The 24,785-nt window shown below is 41.8% G+C and overlaps 1 protein-coding gene across 1 annotated transcript in view; it reads right to left on the bottom strand.

Moving 5' to 3' along the window:
- Nucleotides 1-247: 247 nt before the first annotated feature.
- The window catches only part of VAX2 (ventral anterior homeobox 2), an 880,531-nt gene continuing 855,993 nt past the window's right edge, over nucleotides 248-24,785 (bottom strand). Inside the window, exon 3 of the mRNA XM_073649618.1 lies at nucleotides 248-4,551. Coding sequence (XP_073505719.1) covers nucleotides 4,087-4,551 — 465 coding nt within the window. The 3' untranslated portion in view covers nucleotides 248-4,086. The remainder of the gene's footprint in view (nucleotides 4,552-24,785) is intronic.

The following is a 24,785-nucleotide window of genomic DNA, read 5'->3' as shown; positions in this document are numbered from 1 at the left end:
GCCTCCATGCTTTACACTGCAGTACTACGAACGGATTATAACTTGAATAATCCAAATCAACCTCAATAACCTGGAGCTTTCAGATCTCCTTTAACCATGATTGCAGATTACATGAGATCAGACCTGGACATGAAGGACACGGACACGCATCTTATTTACCAAAAGCAGAGAAGTTTTATTCTGTGAGGATGAAGAAAAAAAAATGATTTGTCAAAAAACACCTTTCAGTACCGAGCACCAAGCACGACATCACTTTGTCCTTAAAATGACAAGAAATACGAATTTAAGAGTTTTCTTTAAGAGGACGAAAGATAAACTGGAACTGATTATTACAGCATCCTTCAATGCCCGTCTCCTCGGTAGGTGAAACACCGTGTAATGTCCTATCTGTGGCTGGATGCTACCAAGACTGTGCCAGGACCTTTACTTCATCTGTGACCAGTTGCTTCTAAGATGGTGCCACCATCATGTGACAATGCCATGTTTCTTCCTTTATATTATGGAAACTAAGGATGTCTTATTGGCACCAGGTCATTTTGGTGAGGGCCACTAATGGTGGTCAAGAATGGATGGAGCTACAGACCAAAGCGAACCAGACCACGACATGAGTTAGCGTCTTGTTAGCCTGTAGGGCTCTCAAGACAAGCTACGATTCGGGCTGCTTTGTATCCGTTGCTTGGGCAATTCTTGGCATTTCAGCATGCCACCATGTCTTGTAGTATGTTGACAATATGGCGATGACAATTAATGAGTTCCTCTTAGAAATAATGAGAATCAAGTTGGTTGGCTGGGTATTCAAGAGGACCCAATACTCATGGAAGAGTGGTCACCTGAAAACCCAACATCTCATCTAAAACTCTGGTGGGTTATACATTCAACTTTTAAGAAGTTTATGAGAGCAACAACTGAGGGTCCATTCAAATTCTAATTTACCCCACACAGTCAATGGGATCCCCAAATGAAAGCTGTTGGCAAAACTTATTTTCACCTCTTCATAGCTTTAAATTCTCAATGGCTCAACACTGGAGATGTCATTTCAACACCAGTGATGTCACCTCAGTACAAGAGATGTCACCTCAACACCAGTGATGTCACCTCAGTACAAGAGATGTCACCTCAATACAAGTGATGTCACCTCAACACCAGTGATGTCACCTCAGTACAAGAGATGTCACCTCAATACAAGTGATGTCACCTCCATACAAGAGATGTCACCTCAACACAAGTGATGTCACCTCAACACAAGTGATGTCACCTCAATACAAGTGATGTCACCTCCATACAAGAGAAGTCACCTCCATACAAGAGAAGTCACCTCCATACAAGAGATGTCACCTCAATACAAGTGATGTCACCTCAGTACAAGTGATGTCACCTCAACACAAGTGATGTCACCTCAATACAAGTGGTCACCTCCATACAAGAGAAGTCACCTCAACACAAGTGATGTCACCTCAATACAAGTGATGTCACCTCCATACAAGAGACGTCACTTCCATACAAGAGAAGTCACCTCAATACAAGTGGTGTCATCTCAATAAAAGAGACATCACCTCAATACAAGTGATGTCACTTCAAGTCAAATGATGTCACCTCAACACAAGAGACAATCACCTTAATACAAGAGCTGTCACCACAACACAAGAGAGGTCACTTCAGCTCCATTGATGTCACCTCAACACAAAAGACATCATCTCAACACAAAAGACATTACCTCAACACAAGAGAAGTCACCTCGATACAAGAGATATGACCTCAACTTCAGTGATGTCACCTCAACACAAATGATTTCACATCACGCCAAGTGATGTCACCTCAATACAAATGATATTATCTTAACACCAGTAATGTCACCTCACCAGAAGTTGCAGGTCAAGGTCACAAAGTGGTCTTCTGCTACTTCAGAAAAAGACTTCAAATACTTTTTTTAAGGGTTTAACTGAATTTGGAAATTCAATCTAATGCTTCCACGTCTGGTGACTCCATGGTGAAAATAATTAGCAGAAACCAAGTTAGTTGGCTCATATTTGAGGGGGCACCATACAAATTGTAGAGTCCATCTCCCGAACCCCTTTATTTCATGGAAAACTGTCAGTTTGGGTGGGTTGAATATTCAACTATTAAGCAGTTTATGATTGTCAATGCAAATCCCACAAAGGTAACGGGACCTCCCAACCGAAAGCTACTGGCAATGGTTAGTTTTACCTCATTAATATTTTTAAATATTCAACACCAGTGATGTCACATCAATACAAGTGGCATCACCTCAACACCATTTACGTCACCTCGACACAAGAGACGTCACCTCAACACAAGAGACGTCACCTCAACACAAGAGACGTCACCTGAACACAAGAGACGTCACCTGAACACAAGAGACGTCACCTCAACACAAGAGACGTCACCTCAACACCAATTATGTTACTGGAACACAAGTGATGTCACCTCAAGACAAGTGACCTCACCCCAACCCAAGTATTGTCATCACAACATGAGTAATGTCATCTTAACACAAGTGACGTTATCCAATGCCAAATGATGTCACCTGAATTTGAGCGATACTGTATAATCTCAATAGAAGTGCTGTTAACTCAACAGAAGTCCAAGTCAGGAGGACAAAGTGGTCTTTTGCTCCACCAAAAAATAAGTACAAATACTTTTTACAGGGTTTACCAGGATTTGGAAAAACTTTCTGAAGTTTTATCTTCCTGTCCCATAAAGAAACATCACTTTCAGGTGGAACCACTTCTTCCCATTTACAGTTTTTTTTGGCATCTACAAACCGACCTTCCGTTCCAGACTAAGTCATAATAAATAGTAATGAAACAATTGATTATTCTCGGATTACTTTAGCAAAGCAGAAACGTTTAGAGATCTCATCAAGGGGTTTTGACCCACAAGAATTAATGGATGGCATACAAATTAACGGGGATCCCTATAGAAAAAAAAATCTACTGAACGGGATCGGAGGTGGGGTTGGGTGGTGTAGGCACAATCTGTCAGGGTATGAAGACCATGCATGATGGTTAAATACTGTACATATCATAGATTCTCAGTACAGGGCTGGAAGTGTGTGTCTCCGATACACCTACTGAAAACAGCCAAGAAACCTCCTTATAGAGCTCGCTTCAAGATAAATCTGTTTAAGAAGGTGGCCCAGAAATCAGATTGTCAAATGTATGAAGTGGAGCCGTCCAACGCGAGCCTTAAAGTTGCAACACACAAAAAAAAAAACCCTGGAGATTTCTGAATTAGGCTTTTATGAGCAAGGAATCATACATAAGCCCGATATCATAGTGCTCAATGCCAGGTGTATGCTGAGGTGATGTAAAGCCACCAGAAAAGTACTCCAGAGATATGGGGATGTTTACAAAAATTTTTGTCTGTAATATTCAAATACGTGTTTCGGGGTGCACATACTTGATAGAGAACGCAATTTGTAGATATTGAACAAATGTATGGGGATAATTGTCTCTGGCTGTCCTCTTCTACACCCCTCTTATCTGGATGCATCCAGCCTTGATCTCCCATGATCGCATGACTGGACAGGTCCCGGGGTCGGCGCTTCCCACTTCTACAATGTCCTGTGACATTGCAAACTCTGCTCCTTCCCCCATGTCTCTGCTTGTGGCCAGTTCATTACATTTCACAGTGAACATAGCTCATAACTTCTGGAAAGACAAGGTAACATGGTTCCATATGCATTAAATGACCTCACATATATAATTAACACCCCTCCCCCACCCCTTCCATTTTTTTTTTTTTCCAAGTCTTGAACGAGTGTCTTGTCATCGGTTTTCTTAGTACAGAGCAATCCCACGATGGACAGACCCATTTACCAATGTGGCGAGAGTGTTTACGGACCAATTAACAGTGGTAGGAAAAATGAGGACCGCCGTCTCCCGCTGAACAAGTCATAAAGCTGCCTCTGTACAATTTATATTATCACTGTGAGAACAAACACACACACCACGAGACACATTTGGCTCAATAGTCTCTTGATATTCGACCAGTACATAGGTGTGCGGGCAGAGAAGCGACACAGTGGACCACTCGACTTTGACACCTTCACGTCGGCAATGATTCTTAGGAACTTGCCTTTTTGCTGGACATAATGTCTTTTCTTTCCAGACGGGTATAAGGCTCAAAGGCTGAGCTTCCTAGTCCGTACCCAGTGGGTATTTCATGTAGGCCCCCCAATAGAGGACCGGGAAAACAAAGCGGAGGCGGGAGCCTCGGTGAAGTGGCAGAAGCTAAGGATGGAACCTGGAGGGTGAAGGCACCAGCTCCTGGTGGGGTACTGCTTATACTGGGTGATGTACTTCCCGATGTTCCCAGGCTGGACCCATTTGCCGATGAATTGCCTAATGGGTTTTGATTAGGTGAAAGCAAGTTGGGGGGAGCCGGAACGGATAACAGTCTGCCTTGTTCCAACAGCCGTAAAATATTACAGGTAGCGAATGACTCGGAGGTCGACGAGGAACGTTTTTCAGAGTCCCTGCTCTGGTCCTTCTTCTGTTTGGTCCTTCGATTCTGGAACCAGACCTTGACCTGAAAGAGAGAAATGTAAAGAGTGAACATTAGAGTCATTTATGGACCAAAAATATATATATATATATGTAGTAATGACGTAAGATGTTGTTAGGTCAGGGAGGTCATGGTCAGCAGGTCTTGTGCCATATTGCCAGACATTGGATTACCACCATACACAAGTAGTACCAGATGGCCATAAAAAGGTGTGACAGCCTCATTGGGTGCACTGACCCAAACAATAGAGATACAGCAGCTATACCTTATAGGTTCAACTCTAACAAACCACTCACCACCGTATTCCAGTGATAATGTGTCATGTCGTGTAGCGGTTCTTGTTTTACCCTCATGGTTGTTTTAGAAATACGACTTTCAGACATACCCCCCCCCCCCCCATCAATGCTACATAATTTATTGCTCAATATTCCTATTCTACCAGTTCACCAAGAAAGAACTAAAACAAGTCTGTAGAGCAAGGAGAGGTAGTCTCACATTGGTGCATTTCGTAATGAAGTATATCACCTGAACAAGAAGATACAACGGTACAAAGATATCAGTGGCCAACCAACTTAAAAGGGGTTTTCAGGGCTTATTCTTCTTAATCAGCTCAGAATCCAGGGGGAACCTGAGTAAAAGGGCCCTATCTCTCCATCAAGGGCCAAAGCCAGTGGTGTCACCTCAATCCAAATGATGCCACCACAGCCAGTTGAATGCCAGTCCAGGGACATCAGGGCGTCCATAACGTCAGCAGTACTTGGCACTGAGGCTCTAGATATTCGCCTGGACTTTAGGACAGATGAGATACAGTCTTTAGCTACAGAAGGCAGGAGGAAACCCGAGCAACTCGCTCCACCTGCATAGTGGTCAGACGAAAGGTTTGAAAGTGGGAACATCTGCAGATGTATCATCCCCTGAAAAGTTGTATCTGCATGGGGTGATACATAGTGTACCCATCCAAAAGTTCTTCTTATAGAGAAAGTTTCACCAATCTCCTGTGAGGTGGACGTGTCTATGAGCGCAATGAGAGGTCTATCATTCCAATCCAACTTAGTTAAAGATCGGCCAGAGCTTGGGGTCATTTCCCTTGGGCTTCCCGATGGAGCACCTCTTCGAGATGGAGAGAGTATTTAGATACAAGGCTTATGCACCACACTAAACCGTCCATCCCATCTGAAGAAAAGCTTAGATACACGTATGTTACTGGGAATCCTGTAGAAATCACCACAAATAATTGCTGACCCAAAATTGTAACCTACGCCTTTCGCGACCACCATGGTTCTGATGATACAGGCGCAGGTGGGTAGATAGGTTCTTGAGGTTCCCACCCATGTTTCATAAAATATAACCATAAAGGACTTCAAAAATGGATTAAAAAAAAGTGGACAAGAGATTTACCATTACACTCTTTGATAACCAGAAGCTACAATGGATCTTTCATGTATCGTGCACCCGGCCGAGCTTCCCACATTGGGAAAAGGCTTCATCTCCCAGTATAATTCCTGTGATTTTTGGTGGGGACCACGTGAATTCTCGTATTAAGTGCCTTGTTCTGACTCTTTCATGGAGCGGTTAATTAGCCCGTCTGCCGTGGACGGCCATTCATGTCACACTTTATGTAGTCCCAGCAGGCCACCTTCCATTCTAGAAAAAGCCTCGGTACAAATAGGATTTATTCAGTATGGAAACCGTCTCCCCCTTTATTAGTCCTCATCATTCATGTCTCCGGTCTGAAAAGGAATCGGGAGAACAATGGCCTCGGCCACATTTACAGAAGACGGTGGCGGCACAATGGAGGCATGCAGATGTGACCGTGCCCCAGACGGATGTGAACATGGAAATAAATGATTAAATATAAACGTATAAGAATCACGATAAAGAATCTCGAGGAGATCAAATATCCCAAATGATCAGACTCCATGGCAATCGTGAAAAAAAAAAGGACAAAAATCTCCAAAATACAAAAAAGTGATAAAGCAAAAAGCAATAGGGGTAAGAAAATGTAAAATTAACGGGGTCGTCCAACCCCATAGCTCAAAAAAAAAGCAACAGCTGCCAATAGTCCTAAATGACAAACAGTCATTCTCCCACCTGCCGTGTAGACGATTCCTCCCGGATCCCCTGGACTCCAGTGATGACGTCTCTGCACAAGACTGCTGCAGCCAATCACCGCCTGTCCACACCCCTGATATCGCCTCTGTAGATAGTGATTGGTTGCAGCTGTCATATATCGCATCAACACATCATCGCGGACACCTCGCGAGCAGATCATGGTGGTCGACCAGGCAAGAGGTGTCATGAGAGCGGCAGAGAATTGGCTGCTGGTTCAAACTATATTTATGGAGCTGGAAAAACCATGGCTGCCCATTTACAATACAGCATCATTCAGAAACCACAACCCCCATGGAGTGCCTCTCTGTAGGCACTATAGTAATACCGCTCTGTAGACACTATAGTAATACCGCTCTGTAGACACTATAGTAATACCGGTCTGTAGACACTATAGTAATACCGCTCTGTAGACACTATAGTAATACCGCTCTGTAGACACTATAGTAATACCGCTCTGTAGACACTATAGTAATACCGCTCTGTAGACACTATAGTAATACCACTCTATAGACACTATAGTAATACCGCTCTGTAGACACTATAGTAATACCGCTCTGTAGACACTATAGTAATACCGGTCTGTAGACACTATAGTAATACCGCTCTGTAGGCACTATAGTAATACCGCTCTATAGACACTATAGTAATACCGCTCTATAGACACTATAGTAATACCGCTCTGTAGACACTATAGTAATACCGCTCTGTAGACACTATAGTAATACCGCTCTATAGACACTATAGTAATACCGCTCTATAGACACTATAGTAATACCGCTCTGTAGACACTATAGTAATACCGCTCTGTAGGCACTATAGTAATACCGCTCTATAGACACTATAGTAATACCACTCTATAGACACTATAGTAATACCGCTCTGTAGACACTATAGTAATACCGCTCTGTAGACACTATAGTAATACCGCTCTGTAGGCACTATAGTAATACCGCTCTGTAGACACTATAGTAATACCGCTCTGTAGACGCTATAGTAATACCGCTCTGTAGATACTATAGTAATACCGCTCTGTAGACACTATAGTAATACCGCTCTGTAGACACTATAGTAATATCGCTCTGTAGGCACTATAGTAATACCGCTCTATAGGCACTATAGTAATACCGCTCTGTAGGCACTATAGTAATACCGCTCTGTAGACACTATAGTAATACCGCTCTGTAGACACTATAGTAATACCACTCTGTAGATACTATAGTAATACCGCTCTGTAGACACTATAGTAATACCGCTCTGTAGACACGATAGTAATACCGCTCTGTAGACATGATAGTAATACCACTCTGTAGGCACTATAGTAATACCGCTCTGTAGACACAATAGTAATACCGCTCTGTAGACATGATAGTAATACCGCTCTGTAGGCACTATAGTAATACCACTCTGTAGACACTGTAGTAATACCGCTCTGTAGGCAGTATATTAATACCGCTCTGTAGGCACTATAGTAATACCGCTCTGTAGGCAGTATAGTAATACCACTCTGTAGACACTGTAGTAATACCGCTCTGTAGGCAGTATATTAATACCGCTCTGTAGGCAGTATAGTATGGTGTCTCTGGATTGGTCTTACGGTTGTGTCAGGGGTGTGGATCTCCTGAATGTCTAACCACAATGTAACATGATTCCATATAGTAGTGAATAAATTAGCAGTGTAATTTGGTATTGGATTTGTTAGGTGGAGTTCCCCTTTAAGCCTAGATTGTGATGACAATGGAGACTTCTATATTCTCCCCCTTTCCTTAGGACCGGCTGCCCCGGCTCACAGATCGAGCCCCGCCGCCTTGTTTTATGACTGAGCACAATTTAAGGCTGAATACCTGGAACAATGGCCGCCGCCGCCGCTTCGAGGAGCGAAGTCGCTATTTGTCTGTGCAATGTCGGCAGTTATAACAAATCAATAGGGACGTACGACTGGGTATTGTCTGCGCTGTGGGGTTTTTACTACAGAATGGACCATTATCTCCCTCTGACCGGAGAAGCAGACGCTCGGCATGGCTCCTCAATCAGCCGCGGCATTAAAGACAAGCACTCTCCGGAAAACGAATTATACCATGTCATGTAGCAAAACGCAAATATCCCGCCATCGCCTTCTTCACCCTCTTCCTAAACCCCTTGAGGAACAGCACAATAAAGAACAAAGTTTTTTTTTTTGTTTGTTTTTTGTTTTTGCCTCTCAGTATTTTTTTATATGGTATTTTTTTTTTTTATATAGGGTCTTATTTTTTGGGGGGGGCAGATACAGTATAGAGAAGCAATCATTTACATTTCCACGAAAAAGAAAAAAAACAATGTGATTTTTTTTAATTTTTAGATTTTACTTTATTTCGTTTTCCAGACCTTTTGCGTCGATGACCGCGAATTAACCCTGGTCGCCTTCTAGAAATGAGTTTTTATGATTATGAAGTGGCCAAATACGGATATATTATTGTTTTGTAATTAATATGGAAAGTAATAAATGTAACAATATTGGATAATAATTTTTTATTTTTTTTTTTACTTTTGTATTAGTTATTTTATTAACATTATTATTATTTAAGTTTTTTTTTTTTTTTTTTATTGACTTTTTTTTTGCTGATTATTATTTTTTTTCCCACAGTAATATACGAATATACTGTACGGAGCTCCGTAGCGCTGGACGACAAGGGGTTAAAGCCAACGTTAAAGGGGGGTGATGCTACGGCCGTGTTGCGTTATTAGGCCAATAATGCAGTTTTTGGATAGATGGCCGCAGGCTCGCTGTAGGATGGACCTAAGTGCTCTCTTCTCGTCTTGGACGTAGTTGACCGGTGTCTGCACCATCCACATTACCGATCCATTAGCGCGGAGGGGTCTTCGGTCATCACTCAGGTCTGGCCGACCCGAGACAGTTATGTAGGTACATAGTAATATAGGTGGCTACTTTGAAGAACCTAGAATATAAGACATATTTTCAGTAGTTTCACACTTTTTTGTTAAGTATATAATTCCACATGTGGTAATTCATAGTTTTGATGCCTTCAGTGTGAATGTACAATTTTCATAGTCATGAAAATACAGAAAAATCTTTAAATGAGAAGGTGTGTCCAAACTTTTGGTCTGTGCTGTAGGTCTTACACAACGTCATAATGTCCAGGTGATTGCAAGTCATGCAGTCATAGGGGGATCTTATGACAGTTTCATTGATGACTAAAGACCGGAGTGGAGAGGGGCTGCACAACTGCCCTGCTGAAAGTGGGTGATGGGGAGACAACATGTTTTTAAGTATTTTTTTAACCCTCTAAAATCCAGGAAAATGTCATCCGCTCGGTAACCACTTTGATAGATTTCAGCAAAATGGATTGCCCAATATTTGGATCTGCCTGAATCGTTGAATTTTGAGAAATTCTAAATGAATTTGATTTGTTTAGAACCAATTCTCTCATCACAGATTAGACCTCATTGTTGATGTTGTATGCCATCAATGATAATTATAATAGAACCTACACAAGCACATCTGACATTGCCGATTTTCCCAGGGCAGACCTGCCTGCCAATCCGCAATGGGATTGGTCTTAACAAGACCATGTCCAAAGGTTTGTGGGCATTCTTTGGCGATTCTAGTGGCGGTTCCTAAAGTAGACCTTTCACTAGATTATTTTTTTTTATTTAACCTGAGTATCTCCTCAATTAGATGCCGTTCCACTGATTCGGGAACAAGTTTTCCTTTTTTTTTTTCTATGCCCCTTCTTTACAAAGTTATGGACTCCAGAAATAAATAAAGCATAATTTTTCCTTCAACTAACTGGAAACGTATCCCAGAACTCCTCCGCGCGACCATGGTTTGGTCAGCGTCAGAGGAGAAGAAGCAAACACCCATGAGGACCTTCTGCCACGTACACCCAGTTGGTTCACCATAAAATGTCCTTCTTTATTTCCTGGAGGCATAACTTTGGACCTGAGGGGCACAGAAAAATAAAAAAGAAGAAAAATTGTTCTAGGAGGAGGAGGTACTCAAATTAAAAAAAAAAACAGTGAGAGGTCCACTTTAACTATCCCAAATATTTCATAGGAGATGTTGCATTGTACCTTAAAAGTGGATGACACGTTTCTGTGAGTGGTCCTCTCAATCATGGTCTAAGGGACCCCAGTTTATCACAATCTCAAGTTTGTCCTAAACTGCAACCATCAGACGTAAGACTTGACCCAGAAGGAAGGGGATGATATGACAATGCCTCGGAGTCTGAGACCGGCACCTGGTGGCGGTAAGGTTCTTGCTGTACCTGGCGTTGTGCCTACTGGGTAATTACATGGTAGCTATCCAAGTACCGTGCTTATAATAAGATGCTGGGGTACGTGGGATTCGGAGAACTCTATGTAATGTTCTGGTAATTAGACTGTAATTTTACTGCATTTTCCCCGATCATCCAACCTGTCTAATCTCCGGTTTCCTCTCTTGGACTCTGTATAATAAACTTACTAACTAAATCCCTTATTGATCCGAAAGGAAGAATTATTTCAATTTCATAAATTTGTTGTTTTAGTTGGAGTTGGCTCAGCTGATGAGGACAGCAAACCACCGATACTAAGCAAGGAATGGGAAGATGAAGACCACAATTTCCATAAATGAACCAAGGGTCAAACAGACAGCTATAGGATACTAGATGGTGGCCCGATTCTAACGCATCGGGTATTCTAGAATATGTATGCGGCCGACCGGGCGCAATCAGCAGAGCGGTGTTTAAATTTGGCGCCAAAATCGCTGATTGGCCGCGGCCGGCGGTCAGGGTACTTCTGCTGCGAGCCGGTCATCTCCCGGCTGCATCGCCACTGACCTCCGTGCGGCAGATGAGCCGCTAACGGCCGCCATCTTTTTCTGAAATCCCGCGTCGATGATTGGCCGCGGCCGGACCAATTAGCGAGGCGGGATTTCCTGGACAGAAGGACAGACAGACAGAGAGGGATAAGACGATTATATATATTAGATAGGAGAAACAACTGAACGTATAGGGTGACATTTTTTTTAAAAACATCTACTTTTATGGTGGCTGGACGTTTCCCCATAAATTGATTCGCAGGATATTTACGCCAGGTGGATCTCCTCAATGAGAGCAGAGTCTTACAGGCAATGTTCCATGGGAAAAAAAGTATGCAAATGAGCTCTCCTCCATGAAAAAGAAAACTCTTTAGTGCCACCTATAGGTAGCCACCCTGTAAGCACACACAGATGAATCCTCCGCCCATTGCGTTAGGCCAATATATTAAACTGTGTATGGCCAACTTTGGTGCAGTTGCAAGAACAAAAGCCAAGTCTAAGAGAATCCAGATGGAGAGTGAGGACAATCTCAAGTCTTCTTCATCACAACACATCTGTAAGGAGAACAGTCCTAACGCTATAGATGGCAGTAAAGAGAGGTATTTCCCTTTGGAGAAGAGCTCATTTCACAAAAAATATTGCCTCTAAGCCTCCCTATACTATATGGATGCACATCCAGCTGACGTGTATTGCAGTGCAGAGAACCTCCGGCTCCCTGCGCTGCAATACACGCCACTGGCCAATCAGGTCCCGCGGCAGCTGACATTAGTATGCCTGGCATTGTCATTGCATGGAAGTGACATCATGCTTCACCATAGCAGGCACGCTAATGTCAGCTGCCGACATCAGATGCTAGGCTCTGATTGATTGGCGGCATGTATTGCAGCGCAGGGAGCCGGAGGGTCCCTGCGCTGCAATACACTTCAGCTGAATGTGCATCTACACACATCTAGCTGAAGTAGATGCCGGGGTTTGCAGGTCAACCTCCCGCACAAGCCCAGAAGAGCACACTGCTCATCAAGGGAGTGGAGGAGGGAGTTCAGAATAATGTTTTTTTTCTTTAAATGTAGAATGGGGAACATGTATAGCAGAAATGGGCGCAGGATGGGGGACATATATTCCAGGATGGAGGACATATATACCAGGATAGGAGACATATACCAGAATGGGGGTCATATATACCAGGATAGGAGACATATACCAGGATGGGGGACATATATACCAGGATAGGAGACACATACCAGGATGGGGGACATATATATTGGGATGTGTCACGGATGGGGGACATTATACCAGGATGGGAGATATACAGTAGGTGAAATAAATATTTAACACATCACCAATTTTCTAAGTAAATATAGGTGCTATTGACATGAAATTCTCACCCGATATTGGTAACAACCCATCCTATCCACACAAAAAAAAGAAATTAAACCATAGATGTCCATAAATTATGTGTAATAATGAGCAATGACACGGGAAAAAAGTATTGACCACATGAAGAAAGAGAAGTGCAAAAAGCCATGTAAAGTCCTGACACCAGATGAAATCTAATCTGAAAGCAATCCTGCTACTTAGTAAAAAATAATATCAGCTAATGTATAAAAAAGTGTCTCATTACCAAGGTGCCACACAAGAAACATCTCATGATGGATGGGTAAAATCAGTGAAATGTCTCAAGACCTTCGCAACCTTATTGTTGAAAAACATCCTGATGGCATTGGTTACAGCAGAATTTCTAAACTACTGAAGACTCCAGTGAGCACTGTTGGGGCAATAATCCAGAAGTAGAAAGAACATCATTTCACCATAAACCGGCCTCAACCAGGTGCTCCCCGCAAGATTTCAGACAGAGGAGTGAAAAGAATAAGCAGAAGAGTTGTCCAAGAGCCAAAGACCACATGTGGAGAGATACAGAAAGACCTGGAGTCACCAGGTACAATTGTTTCAAAGAAAACTATAAGTAATGCACTCAACCTCCATGGCCTGTATGCACGCTCACCACGCAAGACTCCATTGCTGAACACAAGCATGTTCAAGCGTATTTACAGTTTTCTCAACAACATTTAGACAAGCCTGTGAAATACTGGGACAAAATAGTCTGGTCAGATGAGACCAAAATTGAGCTCTTTGGATGCCATAATGCATGTCATGTTCGGAGGCCAAAAGGCACTGTATATTAATGCAAAAACACCATACCAACAGTGAAGTTCGGAGGTGGGAACATCATGGTGTGGTGCTGTTTTTCAGCATGCAGCACTAGCAAACTTCATATAATTGAAGTTAAGATGAATGGACAAATGTACTCAGACATTCTTGATAAAAATCTGCTGCCATCTACCAGGATGATGAAGGGGACACAAGGGTGAACGTTTTAGGAAGACAATGATCCCAAACACACAGCCAAGAAAATGCTCAGTTGGTTTCAGAGAAAGAAAGCTCCTAGAATGGCTGAGCCAATCACTGGACCTGAATCCAAAAGAAAATGTAGGGAAAAAACTAAAGCTCAGAGTTCATAGAAGGAGCCCACAGAAGCTTCAGGATGTGAAGAGTGTTTGTGTGGAAGAATCGGCCAAAATCACACCTGAGCAATGCCTGCGACTAGTTTCTCCATACAGGAGCTGTCTTGTCATCACCAACAAAAGCTTTCTTATGAAGTATTAATTACATTTCAGTAAGCGTGTTCAATACTGTTTCCCTGTGTCATTTCTCATTATTACACATAGCTTAAGTTATGGACATCTATGGTTTGATTTCTTTGCCTGTGTGGATTGGATGAGCTGTCTCTGACATCTGGTGTGAATTTCATGTCAATAGCACCTTTAGAAATATATTTACTTAGAAAATTGGTGACATGTTCAATACTTATTACACCCACTGTATATGCCAAGAAGCGGAACATATATACCAGTATGGGATACATATATACCAGGAAGGGCCTCAGGATGTGGCACATATATACCAGGATGGAGGACATAAATACCAAGAAGGGGGACATATAATACGAGGAAGGGCCTCAAGATGTGGCACATATATACCAAGGTGGGGGACATATAATACCAGGAAGGGCCTCAGGATGTGGCACATATATACCAAGGTGGGGGACAAAAAAACCAAGAAGGGGGACATATAATACCAGGAAGGGCCTCAGGATGTGGCACATATATACCAGAGTGGAGGACATATATACCAAGAAGCGGAACATATATATCAGTATGGGAGACATATATACCAGGAAGGGCCTCAGGATGTGGCACATATATACCAAGGTGGGGGACATAAATACCAAGAAGGGGGACATATAATACGAGGAAGGGCCTCAAGATGTGGCACATATATACCAAGGTGGGGGACATAAATACCAAGAAGGGGGACATATAATACCAGGAAGGGCCTCAGGATGTGGCACATATATACCAAGGTGGGGGACATAAATACCAAGAAGGGAGACATATATACCAGGAAGGGCCTCAGGATGTGGCACATATATACCAAGGTGGGGGACATAAATACCAAGAAGGGGACATATATACCAGGGAGGGCCTCAGGATGTGGCACATATATACCAGGGTGGGGGACATAAATACCAAGAAGGGGGACATATATACCAGGAAGGGCCTCAGGATGTGGCACATATATACCAAGGTGGGGGACATAAATACCAAGAAGGGAGACATATATACCAGGAAGGGCCTCAGGATGTGGCACATATATACCAAGGTGGGGGACATAAATACCAAGAAGGGGACATATATACCAGGGAGGGCCTCAGGATGTGGCACATATATACCAAGGTGGGGGACATAAATACCAAGAAGGGAGACATATATACCAGGAAGGGCCTCAGGATGTGGCACATATATACCAAGGTGGGGGACATAAATACCAAGAAGGGGGACATATATACCAGGAAGGGCCTCAGGATGTGGCACATATATACCAAGGTGGGGGACATAAATACCAAGAAGGGGACATATATACCAGGAAGGGCCTCAGGATGTGGCACATATATACCAAGGTGGGGGACATAAATACCAAGAAGGGAGACATATATACCAGGAAGGGCCTCAGGATGTGGCACATATATACCAGGGTGGGGGACATAAATACCAAGAAGGGAGACATATATACCAGGAAGGGCCTCAGGATGTGGCACATATATACCAAGGTGGGGGACATAAATACCAAGAAGGGAGACATATATACCAGGAAGGGCCTCAGGATGTGGCACATATATACCAGGGTGGGGGACATAAATACCAAGAAGGGGGACATATATACCAGGATCGAGTATCCTCTTTTTCAGGGTAATTGCTGTTTTATAAGACAATCTGATCCAAGGTCAACGATTTTGGTAAAGTAATGGTACATCAAGACTATAGATAAGGGTAAAGCACAATCTAGTGGAAGGTTAATATTTTCGATAGAGGATTATATGGCTCCATTCGACATCTACAGATTACTGATCAATTCAATATTAATTGATATGGAATACACGCAATAAGGCAAAGAACACAAGGTAAGGAAATTCTTATAGATCTGAAGGACCTGGATCATCTGTATGAAAAAGAGAGAAAAGTCAAGAAATCACAGAAATTTAAGAAGCGGAAGAGTCAAGTAAGGACAGAAGGATTTTTTTCTTTTTTAAGTCTTCTACCTTATCGGGAAGAAGGGATTGATTTGTTCTGGGTACTTATTTTATTTTGTAAGTATTTTTATAATGATTAATAAAAACATTTAAAAGTAAAAAAAAAATTGACCCACAAGAATAATTGTTTTCAAAGTTCATTATTGACCATCCATTGAAAAATTCATTCAAGACCATTAATAAAGAACACCCTGCGTCTTAAAATTGGGTAAAATTTCTGCAATTTACCGTGAAGGTCCAATTCCAACCGTTTTAAGGCAATCATCAAGAACATCTGAACAATTGGTTCCAATCTTTTCCTTAAAATCTTGCGAATTGTATGTCGTTTTAAACAAACAGAATTCATTTCATGGCCGCCCGCCGCCCAGCGATAATTTTTTCCTAGGTTTGATAAAGATAATTGATACGGGTAAGCGGACTTCTTTTTCCAGTTTGTCTTTCGAGATAATGAGGTTGATGTCTAAATGTAGTTTTCCTAGTAAATATGCCCAGGAAATATAAATTAAAATACACGTAGTGGGTCCGCGGGAGCCAGCGTGTAAAAGAATAAGTGGCTGAGCGAAATCATTCATTATATTAAAAAAAAATGCTGTTATTGTTAAGTGAATGTGACAGACACAAAAGGCGGCACGAGAGCCTGCTGGGAAATCCTTTGCCCTAAGCCCACTCCGTTGTTTAAGTAAATCATTTTCTGCGCGGCTTAAGAAAAGGACAATTACAGTTTTCATTTTTGCTTTTTACACTCGGAGATTGCGGAGCGTAGACGGCGCTTAGGACTAAAGTGCAGAGCTCGGCCCGACGCTGGGTTATTAGACGCGGACAAGCTGCGCGGAGGACGCGGACGCGAAAACCTGAAAACAAACAAGAGTCGCTTCGTTGGGTTTAATATGTGGGTGCTGAAGTGTGCGAGGTGGTCGGTCTAGATTGCACGTTACACCTCGACTTCATTCATCATCACCAATCCATAAAATTCTACTCATCGAGGCAAATTAGTTATAATAACTACAAATCCGTGTATAATGGGTAATATTATTATTTAATGGCCTTCGGCTCGATCTTGAGATATGGCGACTTGATGGATGAGTGGTCTGTAGGAAGATCGATCTTCTCCAAGCCTAGATAGGTCCACCAGGGTCTTCTCCACCGGTATCTTGATAGTATCAAGCCTTTGGGTTGCCGGTTTTCCTCTTCACCTTGTTTCTTCTAATCTTCGGACCATGATGTCCTTCTCCAGCGACTGCTCTCTACGTATGATGTGTCCAAGTCGTAGCTCGGTGATCATTGCTTTGAGTGACATGTCTGGCCTGATTTGTTCCAAAACGTATTTGTGTGTTCTTCTTGTATAATGGATAATTTCACTTATTTTACAGTAGACTGTTCTTGGATGCCAAACTCCAGAGAAATTTCCGCTGCAATTGATATTACCATCGATTGTACAATAATTATCCTTTACGAAATGGAAGGCTCAGCTAAGTATTTTACTCAAAGTTCAAAATTTGCCTTCGTATCTCAATGTTTGGTAACAGTTATCAAAAGGGTTATCCAGTGATGATCCACAGGGTAGATGATAACGTATAGATCGGTGGGAGACCAACTGTTAGGACCTGCATTGATGGGCAGAATGAGGCCTTTTTATCCCTAATGATGCCAGTCCATTGCGCCATTCGTTCCCAGTGGTGCTCTTGAACGTTGTACTCGTCTTTTTCAGACAGCAACGCAGACAAAGAATGGAGAGACGGTCATGCATACGTACTACTGCATACGCACTTCCGCTCCATTCTATCGGGGCCTCATTCTGCCAATCAGTGCAGGTCCCAGCGGTCAGGACTCCCACGATCTATCCTGTGAGCTTATATGGTAACTTATCTTCAGCAGAAAACCCCTTCAAGGACATTCTCTTTACCATGGAAGTAGCTTTCTCTTTTGGCCTTTGTCTCCCCCCCGCCCGAATAAGTAATGAACTTTTTATGAGCTGCCAACATACAAAAGGGAACTGACAACTTCTCACAACACATTCACCTTACTTAATTTTATCCCTAATTCTGGGCATTAAGGAAACCTGGATATTTTCTTTACCATTACTAATACAATTTTTTTTCTCTCTTTTTTATTATTCCACCTGCAATGACTTTTGCCTCCTCATTTATATACTTTTTGGAAATCTGAAGTGTCATAATTATTACATAAGTAATAATTGCAACCATAAGTGAATGTCTGGTGACCTATATGTTTTAGATAGCCTTGGTCTGATGATAGTTTTGGGTCTTTTTACTGTTCAAATGCACTTTGAATCCATTGTGAGAAAAGGGCAATATCAATGTTTGCTGTTTTTGTTACCTTTGTTGTTGCTGTTGTTTTTGTTGTTGGTGTTGCCTTTGTTGTTGTTGTTGCCTTTGCTTTTTCTGTTTTCTTTGTTGTTGCCATTGCTATTGCCTTTGTTGTTGATGTTTCCTTTGTTGTTGTTGTTGCCTTTGCTGTAGCCTTTGTTGTTGCTGTTTCCTTTGATGTTGCCTTTGTTGTTGCTGTTTCCTTTGTTGTTGTTGCCTTTGCTGTTGCCATTGTTGTTGTCTTTGCTGTAGCCTTTGCTGTAGCCTTTGCTGTTGCCTTTGTTGTTGCCTTTGTTGTTGTCTTTGCTGTTGCCATTGTTGTTGTCTTTGCTGTTGTTGTTGTCTTTGCTGTAGCCTTTGCTGTTGTCTTTGCTGTTGCCTTTGTTGTTGTTGTTGTCTTTGTTGTTGCCTTTGTTGTTGCCTTTGTTGTTGCCTTTGCTGTTTCCTTTGCAGTTGTTGTTGCTGTTTCCTTTGCTGTTTCCTTTGTTGCTGCTTTTGCTGTTGCCTTTGTTGTTGCTGTTATTATTGTTATTTTTACATTTGTGATATCACACTGATGATTTCTTTGGTAGTCTCCATCCATTATAACGTCATATTAGTCTACACCTTTCTAATTTTCTCTTTATTCTATGCATTTGAGACTCAAGTATAAGACTTGTCTTGGTTTTTACATTGGTTCACTCACCTCAGCTAAAGTTTTTTTTTTTATCATCTTAGTCCTCAAATAAGAAAACTTTTACTGGTCAAATATTCAACCTTAAATTCTAAGTTTTAACTTGTAACTTTTGGAAACCGCTCGCATTTTGCTAATTCTATACAAAACAACAAATGATTATTATAATTTAATGCAACTCGTGGCATTGTCCGGAGCATAAGATTTTATTTGCTTGCCACCATAATAACCTGACCTGTGTGTACTTGGGACAACCCGCTGTTATTCTTATTACAGGGAAGGACCTAATCTATACTAACAAAAGCCTATAAAAAAAAAAAAAAAAACGAAAAAAAAAAAACTTTTTTTTGTGTACTTTAGTGGGAGTAAAATGCCAGAGCTTTTTATTCTGTCAGTATGCGCCTTCCTCCTCCTGCCTTTGCTCCTTGGGCGAGTTCTATTCTAGTAACCTGGCATACCTCCATCAAATCAAAATTAGGCTAGTTCTAGCACCCAATATGGCATCTCGCGTGTGGTTCCGCTAAAGCTCCCTGCTCCTTGCTCTCTTCATAGTGAACAATTCAAACACCTAGCAATCTAGTACCGGCAGCAGCCGGGACAATAGAGCCATGCGCGTGCAGAGACTCTGATTGTATGGGGGACGTGAGACACACATTTATGCAAGGAGCTAATCCCGCTAACAAGCTCTGCCATGCTACGGTGATTTATTTTTACACCCTGCTTTTGCGCTGGGCATGCATTGCAACCAGGCGGGTCAGCACAATGGCATCTGTACGGGGAACTGTGCTTTGCTTCTATTTCTCTATGTGCTGGGCCTGGACACAACATTATAACAATTATGGCTGTACAAAAATTATACAGGAACTGAACAACAACCTGGGAAAAGCTAATTTTATATCAAAGTAGTTTAACCGTTCCTGTGCCTGCCCATCGACCAAATTCAAGCTCAACTTTTGGTTTTTATTTTTTTTATAAAGTTCATTTCTGGACACAACATTATAACAATTATGGCTGTGCAAAAATTATACAGGAACTTAACTACAACCTGGCAAAAGCTAATTTTATATCAAAATAGTTTAACCGTTCCTGTGCCTGCCCATCGACCAAATTCAAGCTCAACTTTTTTTTTTTTTTTTTTTTATAAAGTTCATTTCTGGACACAACATTATAACAATTATGATGGACAAAAATTATACAGGAACTGAACTACAACCTGGCAAAAGCTAATTTTACATCAAAATAGTTTAACCGTTCCTGTGGCTGACCATCGACCAAATTCACGCTCAACTTTTGTTTTTTATTTTTTTTATAAAGTTCATTTCTGGACACAACATTATAACAATTATGACTGTACAAAAATTATACAGGAACTGAATAACATCCTGGCAAAAGCTAATTTTGTATCAAAGTAGTTTAACCGTTCCTGTGCCTGACCATCGACCAAATTCAAGCTCAACTTTTGTTTTTTTTATTTTTTTATAAAGTTCATTTCTGCTTTAAAGGGAACGTGTCATCAGAAAATGCGCTATGGCTTAAAAAAAAAAGTTTGAAGAATTTTCGTTGTTTTTTTTTTTTTTTTTATTTCATCTTCCATATCTTATCTATATTAATAAAAAATCCTAAAAGCTTGATGTTTTCAATGGCCGCTGAGCCTCATAATAGCCTTATACTGCCTGTTCCGTAATCATCTCATCGTCATCAAAGCCAAGTAACACCGACAGTCCTGCTCCTCGTTATCGGCACCCATGAAGTGTAAATACATAATGTGGATTATCTCCTGAACAAAAATGAATCAAATGAAACAGTTTTTTGTATAGAGACTCGTGTTAAATACAAAAGAGCAAATGATAAACAATAATTTAAACCAGAAAACAATGGGAGGGAAAAATAGAAAAACCTAAATCTTCCTGTGTCACTGGTATTGGCACCTTTACATTAATTTAGTGTGGAAACACATTTTAACTCGCCTGTAATAAATCCCAAAAGAGATTCACCTGTGATTAATTGTCAGTGCCCATGTGACACGAATTACCCAATGAAAGATGACTTGAGTGTTTTAAAAATGTACATGGCAGGCCCGGTGTCTTTGTCACATTAGTGAAGACAAAGGAACTGTCTGAGGACATCAGAACTGTTATTATTAGCCAACACAAGACTTCCAAAGGGTATAAGGCCATCTCCAAAGACCTTGGTATCCCAGTTTCAACAGTTTGCAATGTTATTAAGAAGTTTTCCAAGAAAGGAACCATCAAGAACTTCGCTGGACATGGGGGAAAGAGGAAAATTGACAAAAGAGGTCTTTGAAGGTTGGTGCGAATGGTGGAAAAAGCACCACATCAAACATTCAAAGACCTGAAGACCAACCTGGAAAAGGCTGGGGTCACGGTTTCAACAAGTACCATATGCCATACACTAAACCAAGCAGAGCTTTATGGGTGAAGGCCAAGGAAGAAACCATTGCTGAAGAAAAGACATAAAAAGGAACGACTGATCTTTGCCAAACAGTACCTTGACAAACATCAATCCTACTCGGAAAAGTTTCTGTGGACAGATGAAACAAAAAATAGAGCTATTTGGCAACGCAAAGCAACAGTTAGTTTACAGACGGCGCAATGAAGCTTATAAGGAAAAGAACACCTTACCAACAGTTAAGCATGGTGAAGGATCCATAATCTTGTAGGGTTGCTTTGCTGCGTCTGGTACTGGAGGCCCTGACTGTATCACAGAAATCATGAAATCAGATAATTATCAAGAGATTTTAGAGCAAAATGTTCTACCCAGTATAAGAAAACTTGGTTTGAGTCGAAGATCATGGGTCCTCCAGCAAGACAATGACCCAAAGCACACATCCAAAAGTACACAGGAATGGTTGAAAAAGAAAAAATGGATTGTTTTAAAATGGCCAATAATGAGTCCTGACCTCAATCCCATTGAAAATCTTTGGGGGGAGCTGAAATCTGACATTGGAAAAAAGAACCCGGCAAACATTCAAGAGCCTGAACAAACTGCAAAGGAAGATGGGAGAAAACTCCAGCTGAGAAGTGCAAGACGCTTATAGATGGCTACAAGAAACGTGTGGAGGCTGTCAGCAATGCCAAAGGGTGGGCAACCAAGTATTAATTAGGGGGGCAACCAAGTATTAATCAGGGGTGCCTTTATTGCTGCACATGATGGTTATTCTGTTTTTTTCATTAAAATTGAAACATGGAAGTTGAAAAACAATGTTTATTTTTGTATTACTTTGGACCACTAATTAAAAAATCCTGAGGATATAACTTTGGTACTTTTCCATTTGGTTCTGAAGATATTGTACAGTCTATGAAAAAAAATGAAGGTGAGCCAATAATGGTGAGAAGCTCTGTACATCCAGGTAACACAAGATTCACCATTTCATATAGATGATGGTTACAGCTCACCTCCTCCGTCTCCCTTCACAATGACATTTGCCCTGGTCCATGTGGCTGTTGTAAAGCAGATCTGCCTCCATAATTTACAACATACAGTACACAAAGAAACGTGTAGTCAGTATATGATGCGACAATCAGGAGCTGTTCATCAGTTTTAGCCACCATCTGTACATGTAAACCAATCAGGCTAGGAAGTCAAAGGCATCAGGACAAAGATAAGTGTTTTCGATAATCACCTTGACTCTTCGGAAGATGAAGGATCCTTCAATGAACGTGTATGCGGAGGCGACAAATGCCTCTAATTACCATATATCGGTTAACAGATTTCAATCGACTCAACCCTTCTCTTTCTATAAAAAAGACAAACTTGACAACTTTGGGATCGAATGGTGAGAAAGGAGAAATCGGTTGGGTAGAAGCTGAAATACTCCATTGGTAAGGGAGGATGTACAGAGAGGACGACCATTCTCGTAGCCTTTACATTTCCTAATCTCAATTACAGTTGACATTTCGGAAGGGATTCCTTCCATTTAGGGGGTTGTCCGGTGAATAGAAGTTCTCCCATACTCACAGAGTAAAATATTGGGGGTCTGACCCCCACCTTTTACCAGAATGGGGCACTTTTATACCTGATAGAATGGGGCTGCAGTGCGCATGCTTGACCACCGCTCTATTGATTCTCTATGTGGCTGATGGAAAAAGAAGAGCTCAGCGCTTGGCGGTATCACCGAGACGCATTGGAGCGGTAGTCGAGTATGTGCATTCTAGTGATAATTGTGCCCCATTCTTGCAATCAGTGGAGGACCTAGCAGTCAGACTCGCAACGATCCATAATCACTAACTTACCCTGCGGATAGGTGATCACTGATAACGTCACTTCAGTGGAAAAGACCTTTAAAAGTAATGGTGATCTAGCATGGAAGTGTATATGGATGAGCTACAATATCACACGCAACCTGTAGACAAGTATGGAACGATCTGGAAGAAGCAGCCATGTATTTTTTTTCCAAAGGTTGCATAACCGCATTAATTAAATAGGTTTGGCACGCAACTAGTTTTTAGACTCAAGGTGGTCCGAGAGTAGTTTAAGAGCCACATGCATCTCGGAATTTGACTAAATATCCGGCATTCAGCGAGACAATACTAGACGACACCCAACATCTTGGTGAAATTCATCCTGACAGAACAGATCGATCATGGAATTGTTCTGTCTGATCAAATAGTCCAGGGCTTATCGCGGACGGTACCCTAGCTGTAGTTAAAGGTGTTCATACATTGTTCATAATGTTGTTGTTGGCTGACTAAGGTGTGTGAAGGTGTCCGGTTGGCCGCCTGGTGAAAGACACATACATGCCCAATCCTTTATTCTTGCAGGTGACTTGATCAATACTCAGCTGGCTGATATGATCGTGCTTTTGTATGGAGGGTCAGGAAAAAAGTTGTAGGCCAAACCAGCGTTTAGGACAGCAGTTCTTGTATGTGGATGGGCAGTTCTAGAAGTGCCATTGATGTCACCTACAAGATTTTAAAATACCAACCATGTTAGTTTCATAGGTGTGATTGAAGTAGTAAGGATAGGGCGTAAAGCTGAAAAATTGGTTGCAACATGTTCTCCAATAAATCCACAATTGTCTCTCAATTAGCAGCTAGACCCTGAAGCACAGCAATGGGACATTTCTAGGAGTGATGTCCCATTCACCATGCTTTATATCTTGGACTCTCTCACCAGTGGTGAGAGTCCAGGTTCTGTATGCCCATTAGCAGGGGAGCGGTGGCTGCATAATACCGTAAGGAGAAGGGAGATGGTAACAACCTTCGGTCAGATCGTGTGTTCTGTTGTATGTCTATAACTACAGAAGTCACTAGGACACATGAGGACATCTCGGACATGATAAAGTCCTTGACTGGCTCATGTAGCCTTTACCTATCCCCCATTCCTTCAAGATGGCTGGACCATCATTGTAAATAAGCCCCTGGACTTTGTGTCACCCCCACCTCATTGTAGATTGTAAGCTTTTATGAGCAGGGTCATCATTATTTTTGCTTTAATTATTGTATTATCTTTAACTGTTACTTATGACTGTTGTATATGAACCGGTCACGGGTGTGTCAGAGGTGACAGACAGTCGCCCTGCAGTGGGTTGCAGGAGATCTCTACGTTTGGCATTGCAGACAGCTTCTTAGATAAGAGGCTGTCTTTAGGACCGAGCGGCTACCTCCCTCTTGCTAATTAGCTCTCTGGCCTGGGTGTATATATACCTGGTGTGTCTGAGAGGGAGTCGCCGGCTATATCCAT

Source organism: Phyllobates terribilis, unplaced genomic scaffold (assembly GCF_046119375.1).
Source record: "Phyllobates terribilis strain yellow unplaced genomic scaffold, ASM4611937v1 Scaffold_1__5_contigs__length_1240528914, whole genome shotgun sequence".
Taxonomy (NCBI): Eukaryota; Metazoa; Chordata; class Amphibia; order Anura; family Dendrobatidae; genus Phyllobates; species Phyllobates terribilis.
Note: the sequence above shows the minus strand (reverse complement) of the source record. Positions and strands in the feature narration are given on the sequence as shown.